This window comes from Ambystoma mexicanum, chromosome 8, assembly GCF_040938575.1.
Source record: "Ambystoma mexicanum isolate Mex_15411 chromosome 8, UKY_AmexF1_1, whole genome shotgun sequence".
In the NCBI taxonomy this organism is placed as follows: Eukaryota; Metazoa; Chordata; class Amphibia; order Caudata; family Ambystomatidae; genus Ambystoma; species Ambystoma mexicanum.
This window is the reverse complement of record NC_090929.1, coordinates 1,250,354,855-1,250,375,470: the sequence shown is the minus strand read 5'-3', so window position 1 is coordinate 1,250,375,470 and position 20,616 is coordinate 1,250,354,855. Positions and strand designations below refer to the sequence as shown.

General features: G+C 43.3%; 1 protein-coding gene across 4 annotated transcripts in view; it reads left to right on the top strand.

Annotated features, from left to right (window-relative positions):
* The window catches only part of EXOC6 (exocyst complex component 6), a 2,769,442-nt gene that overhangs the window by 226,157 nt on the left and 2,522,669 nt on the right, over positions 1–20,616 (top strand). Inside the window, exon 1 of one of the 4 annotated variants that reach the window (XM_069611364.1) lies at positions 3,894–4,097. The exons of 2 other annotated variants lie outside the window; for them this stretch is intronic. In XM_069611364.1, the coding sequence (XP_069467465.1) occupies positions 3,991–4,097 (107 nt within the window). In that variant the 5' untranslated portion in view covers positions 3,894–3,990. Of the gene's footprint in view, positions 1–3,893; positions 4,113–20,616 lie in introns of those variants that run through there. One more of the 4 variants, XM_069611366.1, reaches the window with a different exon arrangement.

Here is a 20,616-nt window from a genome sequence, read left to right as displayed (position 1 = left end):
TAAAAGACCCCATAGCCCATAGAACACATTGGCATTCAAAGGAATTTCACACATACATGTCCAAGAGTGGGAGAAAAAGAGTCTCACTCTTGGCAGGATGGGAAAAAAACAAACTCCAGAAATCCAGCAAAGCTGCTGGGGGACTCACTAGGTTAGGAAATTCAGCCTAAACAGAGAATTCTCCCTAACAGGAAGCCCTGAGGGTAGAACTCCATCACCTCAGGGAGACTCTTGTTGACCTTGAGGCTTCCACTAACTTGAGGACAGAACAGCAGCTGGAGCGGCTCACACGTTCGCTCTGAGCTGAGATGCAGGCAACTCGGCAGGAGATCCGGGCATCACGTCAGGTGCTGCATGGGGATCTCCGCACTATAATCCTCCCGAATTAGACCTTCCACACCCGCATGCTTGCTGCCATGGAGGACCATACCAGGGCTTTGCGTGGGCTGCCTCCCATAGCACCACCACCTCCTGATGCAGCAGCAGAGGGTGATGAGAGCGACAGCAGCAGTTCTCCCACATTGGCATAGCCGTGCAGGCCATGAACCCATGGAGGTGTTTTTGTTTCCCAACATCCAAACAGGTGGCTGTTGGTGCGCACCCTGTCCTCGGACCTCCTGGGTGGCCTCCCCCCCAGCCCCCACATGGCCATTTTTGATTTTTATTTACAGTGTGTTGCCTTGTGTGGCTCCCGTGGGCATCCACTGTATTCCAGCTGGGCACATGCAGGCTTGTCCTGAGTTTGGGTTAGATGCTTGGGTTCATGAGACACACACCCCTCCTGCTTCCCATTTCCATGGGCTTGCAAAGGGTGTGCCCAAGTGACAGTGACTTACACAGTGATGTTGGACTCCCATGAGCTGTGTGGGCAGTCTGTAGTCAATACTGTGTATACATTCCTAGTGGATATTGTTGTTGTATTGTACACTGCATGGTGTATTGATATGTGCTTGTGCATCCATGTCTTCCTCCTAATTTGCAGGTTCATTCCTCATGTCTTCACAAGGCCGTCTACTTTTGAGATGGAGTTCATGTTGTAAGCAGTGCACTTACACATTTGCGTGGCAGCAACACTTTACAGTTGGAAGGGGTCGATCTGCTGGCATAATCAGGTTGTAAAACTACCACTACTTTAACTTAGTACTGTCATGTTTTTGCTATGTTTGAGGTTGTGTAGCTGCATTGTATTATTGGTAAGTATTTGGTCATGTGTGTTGTTAGTTCTACATTACTGGGAGCATATTGTGTGTGGCCAGTTTCCATTAGGGACACTGTACTTTGTGACACTTGTGTCAGGTTTTGGGGATTGCTTTCTTTGCTCTCACATAGCATGACATGCCATGGTGTGTTGGGTGGCGGTGCTGGGGAGGGGTTGGGTGACATGGCACTGTTGTCATGTTGTATTTTGCAAGGGGGTAATGAATTTAGCAGCATAGAAGTGTGTCTTTTGATGACACAGCATTGGTGGCGTTTGTGTAGGTAAGGATGCACACAATGTAACACTTCCAGGTGACCAATCTCAGGCTGATATTGTTGTGACAGTTGACTGTCCCTTATGTCATCATCATTGATTGTCAGATGGTATGTGCCAGGGCTGTGTGCACTCCACAGGGGTGTGATTTTAGGTGAAGTAATTAGCCACCAGCTGCGTACGGGCCGCCTCACCCTGTCCCTTTTCCCCTCCCATGCCCAGCGGTCGTGCATGTAGCTGGGGATGTGGGGGCACCACCATGTCTACGGGCAGGCCTTAGCGTGTTGCAACGTTGTGCAGGACACATGCTGCCACTATGATCCTGCACACTACTGGGGGAGCGTATAAGAGCTGCCCGCCAGAACGGTCAAGGGAGTGAAAGCGTGACTTGAGCACTCCGAATGTGCGCTCCACTATGCCCCGGGTTGCAATGTGGGCTGTGTTGTATCTTACCTCGGGTGGCGTGGTGGGGTTCCGAATTGGCGTCATCATGTGGGTGCTCAGAGGGTAGGCACTGTCCCCTGGGGAGGTGGTGATGGGTATCATTAGTGGGGTTGTGACATTACTCAGTATCTGACATGCATGCATGTCCTGTGGCATTTATACTCACCGAGCAGCCATGTATCGCCATGCCGCCCAGCTTCTAGGTCCCGGTTTAGGGTTGACATTCTGTAAATAAAACTGTTGTGGGTGAACCCTGGATAGTTGGCATATACTGAGGTGATGATTCCCTTGGCATCACATACTACCTGGATGTTGATGGAATGCCAGTGCTTGCGGTTTCTATAGATGTGCTCTGATGGGGGGGACGTAGAGCCACATGGGTGCAATCAATGGCACCTAGGACTTTGGGGAATTGTGCCACCCCATAGAAATCCTGGACGGCAGCCTGCCTTTCTGCAGGTGTTCTGGGCAGGTACATGTGCCTGCGGACTGATGGGCGTGCAGTCATGATGGCCAAGACCTGGTGTAGGCAGCGTGACTGCGTGGCCTGTGACACCCCCCCACTATAGCACTTGTCCGCTGAAATGATCCAGTGGCCAAGAAGTGCAGTACATTGAGGACCTTCTCCAGGGGGCTGAGTGCTTGGGAGCACAGGGTGGGTGATGTGAGGTCATCCTCCCACTCACTCACCAGGTCGAGTATTATGTGAGGTGGAAACCTGTACCTCCCATACACCTGGTCATCAGGCATCCCAAAAAGGCTGGTTCTGGGTGTGAAAATTCTGGGCCTGACTATCCTCCTCCTCCTGTGGTATCCCATGGCCACTGCTGCTAGGAACGGTATATTCATCCTGGCGTCTGAGCTTGTTTGTTGTTTGCGCGCACTTTTATGCTGCGCGGGTCCATGTACGCCTGCTTCCTGCTGGCGTACGTGTTTCCGGATTAGCGCGTCTTTTTTGGCACACGCGTTAGCCCCGTTCGAATCCATGAATACGTGTTTTGAACGTGCGTGTGGGCGTTCCGCGCATTTGCCTCCTGTACTTCCCCCGTGACGCCCACATTTTCATGCGTTGTTCCCCATTCCGTGTGTCACGCCCTCTGTTCCTCCTACTTTTGTTGTGTGCGCCGCGCTATTGCTGTGCACGTAGCACACGCTGTTTGGAGACGTGTGCGCCAGCGTGCGCCACGCAGAATTTTGGCGCACATCCTGGGATTTACATGCACATGGACTTCCATGAATCGCTGTGCGCAGGTTTCGCTGCGGTTTTCGCACTGGCACTGCGATTCGCATGCTTTCGCACACTTTTGCTGAAAATTTCAGCGCACATTAATTCCATGAATCGGCCTGTATATTGCATGGCCTGGCCACGGGCCACGCCCGCTCCTCCAAGTATGAACCCCCTCCCCAGTAAATTGTTTCCATTTCCAGCACTAAAGAAGACAATGCATAATAGGAAGTCTCCCGTGTTGCCATAGAATCATGGCATTATACCCGTTTTATGCGTGGCCCAGCTGCGCGGCAACAAGTGTGATGGCTCAATTATTAAACATGCTGTCAGAGATCTGTGTGTCAAACCTTCGTCCCAGCTCCCAGTAAATTGTTTCCATTTCCAGCACTAAAGAAGACAATGCATAATAGGAAGCCTCCCGTGTTGCCATAGAATCATGGCATTATACCCGTTTTATGCGTGGTCCGGCTGCGCGGCAACAAGAGTGATGGTTCAATTATTAAACATGCTGTCGGAGATCTGTGCCAACCCTTCGTCCCAGCTCCCAGGCTCGAATCCAGATTCCTGCCAACGCCAATTCCCACCTAGTACGGTAACAAATGAGAAACTCATAAGCGATTAGTTTTAGCAGCAATTATTATAGCCTTACATACTGAAGGAAAACAGCAGGAAACGGCATTATACCGGCTCCACCAGTTCGCTCACCGGACCGCCCGGCCGGGTCTATAGCAGGGTATTCCCCTTACACAAGGTCCAGCTGATCAACACAGCGCCCTCTAGCGGCTGCGGTGCCCTCTCCTCTACGCCCGCTAACGACGCAGCCAACCGGCGACACAGCGGTGGCAAGATGGCGACGGCGGCCGAGAGCGAGAGTCTGGAGATCATCACCGAGCACGAGCGCATCTTGCAAGAGATTGAAAGCACCGAAACAGCCTGCGTGGGACCCACGCTCCGGTGAGAGAGCCGTGTGTACGTGTGGAGCTCGCGGTAAAAAAAAAAAGGGAGTGGCCTCTTCTGATGGGGCCTGGCTGCAGGATTGAAGTGACAGCTTGCCGTGGCAGTGAAGTGAGCGGAGGCGGGCTGGAGTCTGAGGACCAGCCCTATGTCAGGGTCCGCCGGCAGGCAGCGCCTTCTAGAGCCGCCCATGCTTCCGGATGTATATGCAGAGTCCCGTGTTGTGAAGGGAGCGGAGAGGCAACCTCCATCTCGCTGTACCAGTGAGACGATGCTTGTCTGTGGGCTGTGCCGGTTTCACGTTTCACAGCCTGACAATGAGCAGTATTAATGTGTTCATAAAGCGCCTCCCCCCTGCAATAGGCATTTTGAACTCGGTTACAGCAAACGTGATATTGTGGTACAATTGGGCATGACTCTAATAGCGGCCACTCTGTGCCAGAAGGGGTTGTTTTGTTTGAGCTGTCACCTGTGTTCTATTATGTGTGGCTGTTTTTACGATGTTGCTTTTGGGACCGCAGGGAGGTTATCCATTGACGTTGCGTATGGGACCGTGTCAGCTCTTTTTGACCAAACTGCTGTACTTGGATTGTGCAATCACTACTATTGTGCGTTTAGTCCTTTTTGTAATAGTTTACTACTTCTAATAAGTAAATACGAGTGCTGCTCTCAAAATCTAGGTACTGTGAAGAGCACCCGAGCTTTCTGTTCGTTTCAAGCACACTCTTGTCAGATGTAGCACAAACTTCAATACTCGCAGAAGTGTCTGGCGTGATGTCCCTTGGCAGAAATTGCGTTTTGCTAATCCCTCCCGTTCGGAGCCAAAGCTCTGGGTGCGGATGCTCTTAAGGGGAACATCACTGTCGAGGTACCCATTGGTTGCAGACCTGTGTGAAAAAAGCCGGAACACATCTCGTACAAAGTATCTTTGATAAACCGACACAGATGATACTTTCTTGTCTTCCCTTTTTGTTTTTCTCATAACCTATTTTATTGGGTCCAATTCAATGTTTGTACTTTTTTGTTGTTGTTCACACAGAACACGTGATTAGAACACACTTCATGTGACGTTTTCCGTTTATTGGAGATTGGTTCAACAGGGATTAAAACAAATTCAATATCGATAACAGTAACTCCTGAAGATAGGCCAACCAAAATCCAATGGAAACAAACTAGAGCAAATATAATTCCGTTATGCGATTCAAGTCGTGTCACTGTGAACAGTCAAATATAATACTTTATTGACATGTTATTTTATTGAGTACATTCTGGAAGAGTCCAAATGTAGGCATCTAAAAACATAGCCAAACTTTATAATCCAGTTATTGAAACCTATGCACAGTAAAATCAAATTGAATGAATGTTGGGGCAGCATTTTACATTGGGTGTTTGTGCGATCGTTGACGGCTCTGTACTGATGTGACCTGCTTAACACAGCCGCCTCATGCATATTAACTGGCCTTGAGTACAGTCTGCAGGGGGTGCATTCCCTACTCTTTCTTCATCTGTGAGCTCCTGGATACGAGCCCTTCTCCCCAACATCCACAGCCAGCGAGCAGACTAATCCCTGCAGGTCTCACTTGGGCCTCACAAATAAACATTTAACGCTGATATGACGTGCCATTTAAATGGGAATCTCTTCATTGTGATGGTTCTTTGGAGTAACCATTGTTTCTGAAAATAGCTTAAATGGTTTTTGTTGAAAAGTGACTCCGTACTCTTGTAGGTTCACACTTAAGCTTTATTCTTAGTTACATCAAGATCTTACAATAGGATCACTTGATGAACACCACTGGGTCCCATCACCCAGGTAAGCTCATCTTCAACTGACATTAAGTAGAACCTAGACACACACTCACAGGACAACATTCTACATCAGAACTCCCACATTCTCTCAGCTCATGCATTCACAGACAAGCACTATACAACATATCTCCTTCCCTTACAACCAACACAAAATTCCACACACACACACACACAACAAAGTATTACAACACATCTCCTTTTCATACACTTGCACAACATACATACTCTCACCACAACATTGCACCTTTGGAGAGGGTGTGCTACTCTGTAAAATCTTGTGGGTTGTGTCCCCTTTTACCAACTAGGAAATTACTATTCCTTCTCTCACCAACTAGGAAATTACTATTCCATCTCTGATAGATGGCGACAGGCACGTCCTCCCCATCACCACTTTTTGGAGGGGTGAAACCCATTTTCCTCTAGGAAACACTCCACCCCTCCCCTCCACCCACACCACCCACATGGATGGCAGAGGCGTGACCTAACCATCACCTGTATAAGGTGTGACCTCACACTCTACCTTTAGGAACTTACTATTCCATCTCTGATATATGGCGGTAGGCACAACCTCCCCATAATAAATTTTAGGAGCCGTGACCCCCTTTTACCATAAGAAAACAATTTCTCTACTGATAAATGGTGTAAGGCACAACCTAACCATTACATCTTGTTTGAGGCGTAACCTTTCACTCACCATCTTGGGAAAACTACTATTCTGACAACATTTAGATGGGTGCAGGCGTAACCTAAACATCCACACTTTTCCCGAGGCATGACCTCACCATAACATCTCCTTTAGGGCATTACCCTTCTTAAACATCACTAAACTCTAATCTGGCTCCCAGATTCTATGTGTGGAGCAGGCACGACCTCCCCATATCCATATAAAGCAGGCATGACCTAAACTTTATGTAGTATTCTAATGTCTTGTCTTTATGGAACTGCCGCGGCTCCCCGCCTGCGCGTGAGAGAGAATGTTGAGGAGAGGGTGATGAGAGTTCGAATGACGGTTGGAGTGAATGTCGAGTGGACGAGGAGGGCGGCAGTGTGGGGCGCCGGCTAATGATATATAACTTAAATAAAGAAAGGTTAAGACTTTTACCTCTCGTGTTGAGCATACTTCAAATGGAGCGTAACTGGAAGGTCTAAGGAAAGGACCCGCAATGAGCCTTAGTCACATGATCTGCCTGACCTGGAACTAGGCAGAATGAAGAGTAGACAGTAATCCCTTCATCTTCTTCACAGTTATCGAGAATATAAGTACTCCACGTCCTGCAAGTAGTATTATTTAACAAGGAGATTATACTCTGATATAACTAAAGGTGTGTACTAGGAGACATTCACAATTGAAGAATATAAGAGAACAACAATACCACAGGAACATGCAAGGTATTAGCATCCAACCGCCGGCAAGTTTCCTTCCAACTCCAGGTCAACCTGTGGTTTTGTGGTCAGAATGGAAAGAATTCTGGCTGAATTTTATTCAAGCTGTAGAACAAGAAGAACTCACATCCCGCAAAAAGAAGTTACTACTGTTACACGCATTGGGGTTGGAAGGGCAGATGTTCAGAGAATTACCAGAATTGACTGTAGATGAAGCTGGTGACGCTGATGAGCACGATAAGGCCATAAGACAATTAGATAAGTAATATGCTCCAGAAACTAATGTAGCCATAAACAGATACAAATTATATACACAAGTACAAAAGGAACATGAAAGCATTGAGGAATATGTTTCTGCATTAAGAGAATTATCACAAACCTGCCAATTTGGCAATGGCATCACCCTTAATGAGTTGATCAGAGACCAGATCATTATCCACTGGAAGGACAACTTAGTACAAGACAGATTGTGGATGGTTGGCAATCCATCCCTACTCGAAACTATAGCTAAACGTGTAGAACACAGTCAATTGTGCTTGAAGGAGATGAAGAGCAAGAAAGAAGAGGTTGTACAAAGTATGCAGAAGCATAATAGCAAGGAGATACAGGAAAAAGAAACAGAAGAACAAGCTCAGGTTAACGTACTACGACCTAAAGACAGAGGTGGAACAAATGTTAGAAACAAAGATAAGGTTGAAGTCAATGCAGGAAGAAGTAACAAAATGAAGAGCTTTGAGCAAAGAGCGAGCTCATATAGAGGAAAGAATTGGGTGAAGAATGAACCAAGGGTTCAAAATGATCAGAGATTTCAGAATACCCAACAGAGAGAAGGAGACAGATGTTATAATTGTGGCAGAACTGGTCATTATGCCTATGCAAAACAGTGCCCAGCATTGGGGCAAAAATGTGAAAATTGTGGTATAAGAGGTCATTTTGCGGTCACATGTAGAAAAAGGAAGAAAGTCTCTGCCATTATGGAAGAAGAGGAAGAATCGGAGGAAGAAAGGGTGTTCCTGATACATGAGCCACCAGATGGAGAATTTAAATGCCCGAGCTGTGAAGTATTCCTTGATAACTGGAAACTGAAGGTGAAGGTGGACAGTTGTTCGCCATGGACAATTATTACTAAGAGAGCATGGAAGAATTTAGTAGCACGTGGCCTCAAGAGTAAGATGGAAGCGTCAGATATACTAAATCCTGGTGGGTTTGAAGGATCTAAGATCAAGATGCTTGGATGGTTTTCGTGTATTGTTCAGTTCAAAGACAGACGGTCTCAAGTGAAAGTGCACGTAGCAGAAAAAGGTGTGAATGTACTGGGTTGGAGAGATCAAGCTGGACTGAGAATCAGATTGGATCCATGTAATGAAGAGCAAATTCTGGTTGTAAACAGGAGTCAAGCGCATGAAAGTAAGGACGTTAAAGGAAAGAAAGAAGGAAAATTGAAATTAGGTTTGCTTAAAAATGTTGCGCACAGGATTCGTCTCAAGAAGGGAGCGATGCCTGTTAAACACACGAAATCCAGACCTATTCCTTTTGCCATTGCTGACAAGGTTGAGCAAGAACTTACATTATTGGAGTCTGAAGGAGTTATAGAGAAAATTGAATCATCTGAATGGGTGAGCCCCATTGTGGTTGCATTGAAGAAAAATGGCAAACTTAGAATTTGCGTGGACCTGAGAGACGTCAACAAAAACATCATAACTGACATTTTCCCGCTTCCTATTATATCTGAAATTTTGAATCGTATTGATAATGCTGATGTGTTTTCTACTTTAGATCCTTCGAGCGCTTATCATCAGTTTTCTTTGACAGAGGATTCTAGAGACATTACGGCATTTATTATGCCACATGAGCTGTATAGGTATAAACGTATGCCGTTTGCGTAAGCGTCTGCGGCAGCAGTATTTAAGAGAGTTATGATGCATGTGCTGAAGGGTTTAGGTGGAACGCTTGTATATCAGGATGATATAATTGTATTCGGTAAGGGATCTGAAGAACATGATGGGAGATTGAAGGAAGTGTTGAGGAGGTTGGAAGAAGTTGGGTTAAAAATTGAGAAAAGCAAATGTAAATTTTGGAGTAGAAGAGGTGGAGTATTCAGGGTATACTGTGAATGGTAAGGGTTATAAGCCCAAAAGAGATGCCATGAGAGCAATCAAGGAGTCGCCTAACCCGAACAACAAAGACGAATTAAGATCGTTTTTGGGGTTATGTGAATATTACAACAGGTTTGTAAAAAATGTTGCGAGTGTAACAGAACCGTTGAGAAGCTTGTTAAAAAAGGATGCAACATTTACATGGAGTGATGAATGCAGTGAGGCAGTTGAATGCATAAAAGGAGGAATTTGTAACTCTTTGGAATTGGGAGGATTTGAGTTTGGGAGGTTGACTAAGATCACAGTGGATGCTAGTGGGAGTGGTTTAGGGGCAGTTTTAACACAGATAAATGAGGATGCTAATGAGAAGATAATCAGTCATGCTTCTAGAGCTATTTCAGAAACAGAGAGCAGGTATTCTGTGATTGAAAAATAATTGTTGGCTTGTTCATGGGCGGTGAATTACTTTAGGAAACATTTGTGGGGAAACAAATTTATAATTCAAACGGACCACAAACCTTTAATTGAAGTTCTTACGGTGAGAGGAATGTGTAAAGCTTTGCCGAGATTAGCCAGACTTAGTCTAAAACTACAGGACTACAATTTTTCTGTGAACTATGTGCCAGGGAAAAGGAATATTGTTGCTGATTATTTATCTAGATTACCATTAAAGAGTGGTGAGACAAGTGTGGATTTAGATGAAGAAATGGTGGCGGTCATTTTTGAGGTTACGTCCAAAGAGAAGTGGATTGAGGAATTGGCTAAAGATGATGAATTGCAAGAGATAAGGAGATACACTGAATCAGGTTGGCCTGAGAAAAGGGCAATCGGCGAAGGTTGTAGGAGATTTTGGGAAGTTAAAGATGAATTGTCCATGGAGGATGGAATTTTAGTGAGGGGAGACAAATTGATTCCCCCACGCAAGTTTTGGAGTGTGCTTATTGAGAAGGCACACCAGGGCCATCCTGGTATCACTGGCACAAAGAACAATGTGCGTTTGAAATACTGGTGGCCAGGTATGGATCTTATGATCGAGAGGTTTATTAGGAATGGTTGGCCATGTCAGAACAGTGACAAGAGTTGCAGGATTGTCAAGTCTCAGCCAATTTGCATTGGCAAAGGTGATGCACCTTGGGAGATGGTAGGAATTGATATTATTGGACCATATGTGAGGTTGGTTGGGGAGAAGAAGTTCCTGATAGTATTGGTTGATTACTACTCAGGCTGGGTGGAAGTCAAGGCGGTGAGTAAAATTGATACAGATGAGATAATAAAATTCATCATGCAGATCTGCAGAAGGGAAGGATTTCCCAAAATAATAATGTGTGATAATGGAGTTCAGTTCAGAAGTAAAGAAATGCTAGAATTTGCTAAGAGATCAGGAATTGAATGGAGATTTTCGTTGTTATACCATCCACAAACCAATGGGTTAGTGGAGAGGTATAACCGTGTAATTGTAGAGGCAGTGGAGTTGGCTTTGAGTAACAATATACCGGTAGACGAAGTTCTTAAGGATTGGGTATGGAGCACTAGGATGTCTGTTAAAAGAGGAATGGAGATCTCTCCTTTTGAATTAATGAGGGGGAGAGCTCCCAATACTTTACTAAATCCTGAATGGGTTAATCGTAGGAAAGGTTTAACTACAGGATTACAAAGTTCTGACAAACATCAAGAAAGGTACGGCATGTCTTCAGAAAAATCTAAGTTGAGAATATTACCAGGAGATTTCGTGCGAATCAAGTTTGGACGAAATGTTAAGAAGAGTGACTCTAAATACAGCAGTCCTGTCAAGGTGATACAAGCGTTCAGGAGAGCGGTTAGAGTTGCGGGAGGAACAGTATGGAATTTGGATAGGGTTAGTAAATGGATGTGGAAAGGTAAGAATGAAGGAAATATGCAAGTCAAATTGGAGAGACGAGCAAGTGATTTATTTGGTGATGACCATATTCTAAATAGAATTGAGAATGTGTATGGTGACTTTGTGAGACGAGTTAGTGAAGCAAACATACAACGACAACAAGGAGATGAGGTGTTTGAAAGTAGGATTATACGTAGTTCAAGAGAAAGGTTACCGCTCTGGTCCAGAGATTATGACATGCAAAGTTAATTTAACAAATTTATGCAAAGGTAATTTTATTCAGTTTGTTTTCAATTCTGATTGTAACTGTATAACAAATTTAGGTAACGGTAATTTCATTCATTGTATTTCCAATATTGATTGTAACTTTATGGGATTGTGCACAAATGTTTTTTTGGTGTGTAAAATAAGTTTCTTATTCTCCTGTTTAATATTAAGGGGGGGGATGATGTAGTATTCTAATGTCTTGTCTTTATGGAAGTGCCGCGGCTCCCCGCCTGCGCGTGAGAGAGAATGTTGAGGAGAGGGTGATGAGAGTTCGAATGACGGTTGGAGTGAATGTCGAGTGGACGAGGAGGGCGGCAGTGTGGGGCGCCGGCTAATGATATATAACTTAAATAAAGAAAGGTTAAGACTTTTACCTCTCGTTTTGAGCATACTTCACTTTACCATTCAAGGGTACATGGCTTTAAGTTTTTACAAATGCCATTCCCTTTAATCTCTGGTACATACACAATCACTCACTCTGATAGTATACCTCATACGTTTTACCACAGAACATACATGTTGGAATTGTCAAAATTCAGTTCGGTTTTGCTAGGACCAAACGCAACATAAATGGTATAACATTGTAAAATTCACTAAAAGTCTTTGTTGTATTTGACAACATAACCCTGCAATGCCTCAAAATTGTTAACTTTAACTCACACTCTCAGATTTACATTCCTTCCCACATCATATTAGACTTTGGACATTTCTCATCAAATTAAGTGTCCATGGAAGTCCATATTTGCTCTTGCGAGGTTACACTTACATCACTAACTTATCTGAACCTCAATATGCAGACACAATACAAAATACGCTACTTCTCACGTAGTGCCGGTTTACACACACTCTGCATTTAGCCTTATATGACACACACCGTTAATTACCCTTACACACATCTTGCATTTATCATAACGGTTCATCTGCATAGGCTCACATTACCCATAGTACGTTCTCTTGTTTTCATTAACACATACATTGCAATAAAAGGATACATTCTTTGTCCATGTGCGGGACACCTCTATAAAACAGTAACTGACTACGGGAATCTTCACTTGTACATCTCGCGTAACACTTTCCACATGATAGTTCTGTATGCACTCTGCTTTGGCACGGCTAAGCCTTGTATACTTGCCAGAGATCTGCGTTCTGCTTTACATCTTCATCTTCACACATTGTCCCCACCATCCTCAGGACGTTCTTTTTCACTTCGATCTGACCGCTACATTACAAACTGTCTGCTTCCGTAGGCCGCTTCACTGAAACAGCGGTCCCTTTTTTTTTTTTCTTTTTTACTTCCTCGTACTGACGTACAGTGTGTCACACAGGTAAACCTCCTTTTCTCTGATCCAGCGTCGGTCATCAGAATAGCCTTGTATTCCGAGGCTGTTTACTTAGTCTTGTATGCAGGACAGTACTTGTTTACTACGTGACTACAGTACGGCTACTTGCGCAAGCACATTCAATGGCGTTCCATCCTTTGCCATCTCCAGCAGCACCATAGTGACGTCATCAGTCTTTTAACTACATCAGAGCGAAACAGATCTCCTGCCCCCAACCGTCAACTAACTGCTATAATGTTCGCCACTAGTGCCAGTCTTAGTAGGAGCCCAAAACATCTCTGTAGCAATCACCATCAGGTACCAGATAACTTTAAACATACGTTATTTCCTAATGCATCCACCTTTTAGTACGCACACTTGGCACTGTCACTGTATTGATTACTAGTTGTAAACGCCTTAATCCTCTGCTCTTTCTCTTATATTACACTTACAGCTTCACCAGTAATCTTAATCTTGCATCTCTCCAGGAAACACTCTTCTGAACCTAAATTTCATTCCTTTTTTCTTGGGCTCTGAGCATCCAATTTCTTTTGCCTTTGTTTCAAGCGCAAAGACACATCTTTTCTCAGTTAAAACTCTGCGCTGGGCACTTCCATTATAACTCCCCCATTTTCTACTGCGCCTTTCTATGCTTCCTTGCCTTTCCCGTGGGTTCTGCACAGGACTTTCTTAACTAATGGGGTACTGCTTTTGTTAAGCTGGGGTTTTCCTCCCCTGCTTATCGCCCTGGGTGATGGGACATAACTTTGTGCCTTTGGGAGGCAGAGGATGGTTCCTCTTCTCTTCTGCTGCTCCCCCCTCAGCAGTCTGCTTCTTCCTTTTCAGCACGCATGCTCTAAGTTTCAGTTTTCCTCTTCGCCATTGTTGAAAAGTGACTCCGTACTCTTCTGTAGATTCACACTTAATTTTTATTCTTAGCTACATCAAGATCTTACAATAGGATCACTTGAGGAACACCACTAGGTCCCATCACCAAGGCTAGCTCATCTTCAACTGACATTAAGTAGAGCCTAGACACGCACTCACAGGACAACATTCTAGATCAGCACTCCAACATTCTCTACACTCATGCGTTCACAGACAAGCACTATACAACAATTTTACTGTTTGGGTGATAACTCTAATGGTGGGATTTTCCATCTGAAAGCCCATGCAGAGCTCCAGTTATCTGCACACATCTGTGCTTTCTTTGAAGTCAAGCAAAATGCCACCCTTTTTTTTCTTAACTCTTTTTTTATTAACAGCCTCCCTTATTTTCATGTGTGTTTATTTGACTCACCAAAAAGCATTTTCTTTTTCTGTAGAAATTCACCTCATCTTACCCTGTATATGCAGTAGGCCCATGTCAAACAATAGAGAGTTTTTTGTGGGGATGTGTGTGAGTACAACCTCTTCTGTTGGCGACCTTAGATTAATTATTAAGGCTTTTCAGCCGTGTCGCATCCGTGTGGCAATTATTGGAGGAACCAATCCCTTACCTCCTTGGTTTGAAAACAGATCAAAGTGGTCTGCCACACAATGATTGTGGCGCAATCATTGTGTGGCAGTCCACTTTGACCATGTCAAACAATGACTACCACCAGGTGACTGTATCAAACACCATCTTTTGTAGTGTGAATATGCCTTAAACCCATAGGCTATTTCTTAGACTCATTTGATTTGCACCATAGGGCTTGTAGTCTTCCATTATAGATGGTGAGGTGGGGCAGAGGAGGGGTGAAACAAAGCTAGAATCATACTTTTTGAGTAACATATTTCTATAAGGATTTGTATGTCAGACCGATGGATTATTATACTTGGCAATTTATGTTGTGGTGCTTTATCTGCCATATTGTAGTCCACAAAAGTGAGTCAGTTCATACTCTACAATATGCAAACTTCACACATATATTATGTTAATAATAACAGTGACCATTCTCATATTGGTCATCACAAACTTTGCCTCTTGGCTTTCTCATGGTAACTTTCCCATGACCCCCCACAAGCAGCAAAGACTCATTTCAATCCCTGTGACGACACAGTGAAGTCGATAAATATGCAAATTTGGCAGCCTGCACCTCTTCCATGCAGGACCACACTGCCCGCAAATTAATGTGTATTGGCTGTGCCATATTGCTGAGTTAACAAACAAGTATGTTTCTGGGAATTACTCTTGGTGAACATGTGTAATGTCACATGGGTATAGTTGTATGCCAACAGTTGTCTAGGAGAAAGCAAGAACTCCAGGTAGTAGTGTCTGTGTGTTTGAAAAAAAAATAAGAATAATTTAGTGTATTTTAGTTAAAATTACTTTTCACACAAATTATTCAGCGGTACAAAAATTAATGAAATGCACATTTCAACCTTCATCACATACACACTCAAGTGCTATTAATACACTAATAGTGACAAAATACCTCTAAAAATATTTTAAAACCATTTATCGATTAAGACACACCTATTCCAGGTGCGGAAATATCTCGTGCTTATCCAACTCCTTTTCTATATCCCACCAAAATCTAACAGTCGCTAAGGCGGTGGAAACAGTCAAGCAAGATAAGCAACGCAGCCATAGATCATTGATACTTATTTCATACTCTCCTTTAAAACACGATCTTGGATGCAAAGCTCATTATTCAGCAAGCTCTGTTCAGTCGATCATAAGATGAGTAAGCGTTTCTGTTAGTCTTTATTTAGTTGAATCTTAATAGCATAAATGTTCTTTTTGCCACAGGGCTAGGAAACGGAATAATATAAGCCGAGGACATAAATAGTGGAAAGGAAGTGTTGAAAAAGTACTTAAACTTTTAAGAGACTCTGGGCCTGATATTCATAGAGCATTTTTCAATGGTATTGTGCCTTTATGGAGGGCTTCTGTGAATCAGGCCCTTTATATGTTCTGCATTTCTAGCCCAGTCGCAAGGTTGCACATGTTTCTTCAGGTCAAGGAATGGAGTCTCTGTTAAACAGTGGTCGAAGTATCCACTACAAAATAAAGTAGTGGAACTATGTTCCCTTCAGCCTGCCCTCCTCTTCCCCGTCACCCACCCACATCCAGCCTATACTTGGGTCCTGCCTCTACTCCACTCCAAAACATTGTTTTACGACAGTTCTATCAAGAGAGAAGATAGCTCGGTGAAAGACAATGCATTTAAATGACCGCCATTAGTTTGTCATCATCCCCTGGAGCATGCAGATTTAAGCACTCCCCCCCCCCCCCCCTTTCCTGCACCCACCATTCAACCTATTAAGGGTCATGTCTGATGAGGGCCAATCCTCCTTACCTGCAGAGACGGCTGACCCTGCATCAATTTATTCATTCTTAATTGCAGAAGACAAACACATGCTGTGCAGGGGTTTGCTGGGCGTTCTGTCCCAAGCAGTCTATGTAAGCAATAAGCCACGTGCTAGGGGGGCATTATCGCTTCAGGTAATGCTCCGGGGCCCATAGTTACATGCCAGAGCTTAGCATGGTGGCCAAGATGCGGCTGCGACAGGCCTGACAAAGGCTTTGTCGTGCTGGTAATGACGCGAGGGCCAATGTGTTCCCTTTCCGGGTACTAATAAAATTAAAAAAAGTAATCGATAGCTCAGTTAAATGTGGCACAGGAGTGCTACCAGCATCACCGAGGTTCGGCTCCCCAGTAGGGGAAAAGTAAAAAAACACAAAAGTGCTCTTACCTGCCATCCTATGATATGGTATTTATAACGCGCCTATACACAAGTGTTCCAAGCCGAGATCCTAGAAACATGCTCAGGTGATCTGTGGGAACGATGGTGGATTCCCCTGAAAGTAGGGGAGCGTTGTAGCCATCAGTTCCCCCCACCCCCCACCCTACTTTTGTTGTTAAGCTAACCAGTTTCTAAACTGAAAGCTGGAACTAATACCTACATTTCAGAGCATTTTAAAACACTTACTGCTCAGAGACAGCTGTAGGATGTTTAATACATTAGGTGTGCATAGCCACTTTTCTTTACCATACGACCACATACTCTTGTGTAGCATATCTCTGCTCAGTGTTTTGAAACCAGTTATTGGAGTTGCATTCCTGAAATTAACAGTCGCTGTCATCAGTTTTGTCGTTCCCTGGAATAAGATCATACAGCTGTACAGTGCTCAATGGAGTTCGTTCAACCCTTCTTAATATATAACCTTTGGCAAGCTGTATGTTGTCATATAATAGAAGACTGTACACGTCTGTGGTTTACATCTCTTAGATGAATGGTTTCCAGTTTGCCTTCCCTTTCCCCAAACATGTTGCAACGTAGGCATGAATCATAGGGTCTGATAATAACCGAGTTTATACTTTCCGAAATAATACAGAAGGGCCGTTTTCACGTTCCAGTGTACATCTGAATTGGCTTTTTTACTGCATCAGATACAATTCAGGATGTAGTTGCTACTACCTCTAGTGCATTTCAATTGTCGCCAATACATATTGTATTCATTTTGGGGACATTGAATCCTTTGGTTACATGGATACATATTTTAAAAGTGCCATTTGTTTTGCTCTGAGTTTGCAACCTTATTTTTCATGCGTACACATAATGTTTCAACATACTTAAAGATTACAATCGTGCTGCTTTCCAGTCACTAACATGTTAATGATCTGTTGGTGTTGTAATATGATTTTTGTTTTCTTAATTTAATTGCCAGTGACGATCCATATTTTTTTTGTGTGGAATGAGCAAGTGTTCCTGTCTGCAATCGCGAACCATTAAAGAACACTGGGAACAATGTTACAGAGGGGTTTTGGGAGCTGTTGAAGGGAATCGCCTTGTTACATACACATTGTCTGCTATTTGCCTTCAAAAGTACGTGTCACTAATTGTTATCTGAAATTGCTGCCTATGCTATCGCACAGTATGTTACTACACACATTGCAGATACCTCTGTGTTACCTGAATGTTGCATGCTTTAATTCCTGCAGTGTGGCTAAACCTTTCAACCTTTAGATGTCTTTACAGTGAATTGTGAACTTGCAAATTGCTTAGATGCCGTGGATTGCATGAATTAAGCTTGAATTCTAAGAACTGTACTAATAGCAATAAGCAAGGGCAGTTTTATGAGCAAGTGAGTGTTGTGCACTATCCACGTTGAGTTATTATAATTGTACACAGTCCTGTGGTATACATGCATGACTTTTCTTAAGCTACCTTATGATTCCTTACACTTCAGAACCTGCAATAGATTGTTATCATCTTTGTCCTCTTTTAATCAGTTACGTCTAAGCCCTCTTGACAGCAGCCTCGCGAGTTAAGATGAATGCACAGTCCAATACAGCAATGCCCTATTTAGCGTGGTATGGACATTTATTAATTAAATGGTTCTCTTTTTAGGTCTGGATTCAGAGAACCATGGCCATCTCTCAGAAATAGTGTATGGATATTTTAGCAGACTGTCGAGCAGCTGCTCAGAAAAGTGCCATCAGCTGCTAATTGGTCCTTTTGTTTAACAGCTTAGTCTCTTCCTCTACATGTCTTGTGCTTTCTCTCCATTTCTATGTGGTCCCTGTCACACACTCGCCCCTCTTAACTCAACTTAGCAAACATGGGCAGCTTTTTCAAATCTCCACTCTGGTGTTGCCAGTACATTGAATCGTCTATCACCTAAGCATGCTGGTATTACTCTAGGTAAGCTGATCGTGTTTCGGTATCCTACTGCACCAAGACATCCAATAGAATTGGTCGTCCCATTTTGAACTATTCAATTTTTAACATAAAACTGCATAAGAACAACAAATAGTTAATTATCAGCTGAGTAGTAAACTATTCAGTGTTGTCCAAATGGAGTACGTGGGTGTGACGCCTGGGAGGCGAAACAAAGCCAAGCATTAAGGGGGGCTGGCTGTGCATGTGTGTATGTATGAGTGCATATGCACGTATGGCTTCACCGTAATATATGGCTTATGATGGCACTAGCTGGGCAAAGTGTGTTTATACATATGATGGCAATAGCTGCAATATGTGAGGGAGTACAACACAATCTAAAAACACAAAACATGTAGCTAGGTTACCTGGCAAAATATAGATTACATGAGCATATAGTGCCAGGAGAAAACTGCCATGTTTTGCCACTACTGAGCATATTATGCCAGCACCTGGGCTATGTCTGCAGTAGCTTTCCTTAAAATGATCATGTTTTGGGTGCACCTAGTAAGAATGTCAATCCGTGGGAAATGTTGCTAGTACCTGGTGGATGTGGGATATAATCCAAAAGTCTTACTAATGCATCTAGTACACAAATGGCACTACCTGATCCTAAATTGCCGTTTATATACTGCTCCACTGATAAACCACTTCAATCATAGATATATCCACTCATTATGCTGACAACAAAACTACACGGATTGTCCACAAAAAAACATTTTAAAACCACACATCTATCCTCTCCACCTCCCAAATCCCATGCACGCGTGCTTAAAACAAGCGTTCTGCTTCTAAGAAGGCATGCCGTTTTATCTTTTGGAGGGCACTGAATATTACTTTGAAGGGCAAAAGGATACTTTTTGAGTGTCAATAGACTAAGTTTAACAAAAGCGGACTTAATAGGACAGGGCTGGCCTTGAAAGGGCAGATTATTACACCTAGCATAAGTATCTAGGTAAATCAATGTGGGTGTTTAATTATTTGGCAATGCTTTAATTCTTTGGCCCATGACAGTTTGGATTCAGGAAAATGGGTGCATTGACAGGGGTGTCTTTCTCATGACTAAAATGGATATTCCCCCCCTCCCACATCAGTACTGTCATGCACCATCTTTCCTGTTATTATTCCCCCTGTTGTGCAGTAGGGCTTTGTTATCAGCTCAGATACTCGTAACTCTTTCTTTTTTTATTTTAGTAACGTTTTCTTACATGCACTTTTCGTTTGTACAAATCATCATTTTTACAACCCAGTTTCACTTAAAGGTCTTGCTTATTTATCGTATCAAAAGCTATTCTGACCACAAATACACAATATAAAAGTTAATGGTCTTTGCAGGTCGCTGGCCATTCTACTCAGATGGACCAGCTGCCATTTAGCAAATAATTTCCCACAACACTATTCTAAGAAAAGTATTAGGGGGAGTTAGTTGCTTTTGAAGAACTAAAAGCCTCTTTTTTGATTTTTAGTTTTTTCCTTCACCAATTGAGTATATCCCAGAATATAACACTTCCTTGCATTTTATCAAGTTGAGGTAATTGCTGGCAGTATACCACCTAAGACTGATTAGATAACCATCAAGACAAGCTCTTCAAGAACCCACAAACGATGCATCATTTTCATTAGGAAATCCTGTTTTAATCTCAATACCTACTCCTCTCTACACAAGACCCATAAACCAAATTGCTTGAGGATGCAGACAACGTCTCAGTGTAGCACACCCAAATGTCTTCTGATATTTGATTATTTTGGCAAGATACATGGTTTCCCTCATCATAATTTACCAACTGTCCAAATATCGTTTTAGTAATCAGATTCAGTATTTATAAAGCACTACAAGTGCTAGCCAATCCAACACCACAAGGCGATGGGAACGATCACACAAGGTTGAAGAGTAGAGCTTTTGTTTTCTAGTGAAATTTCAAAAGATCGTTAATGGCGCAGATTTATTCTTGGAGTTTATTTTACAGTTTGGAGGCTAAACACCAGAATTATCCAATTCATAAGGTCTTGTCCTTAGTTTGTCTTTTTGTTTCTTAACTTCACCTAGTTTTTGGAGCTCTGTTTCACCTGTTTTTATACACATGGCTCTTCTTTCATTGACTTTCCTAAAGGGTACAGTTGATGATTGACTTTTTTTAGCT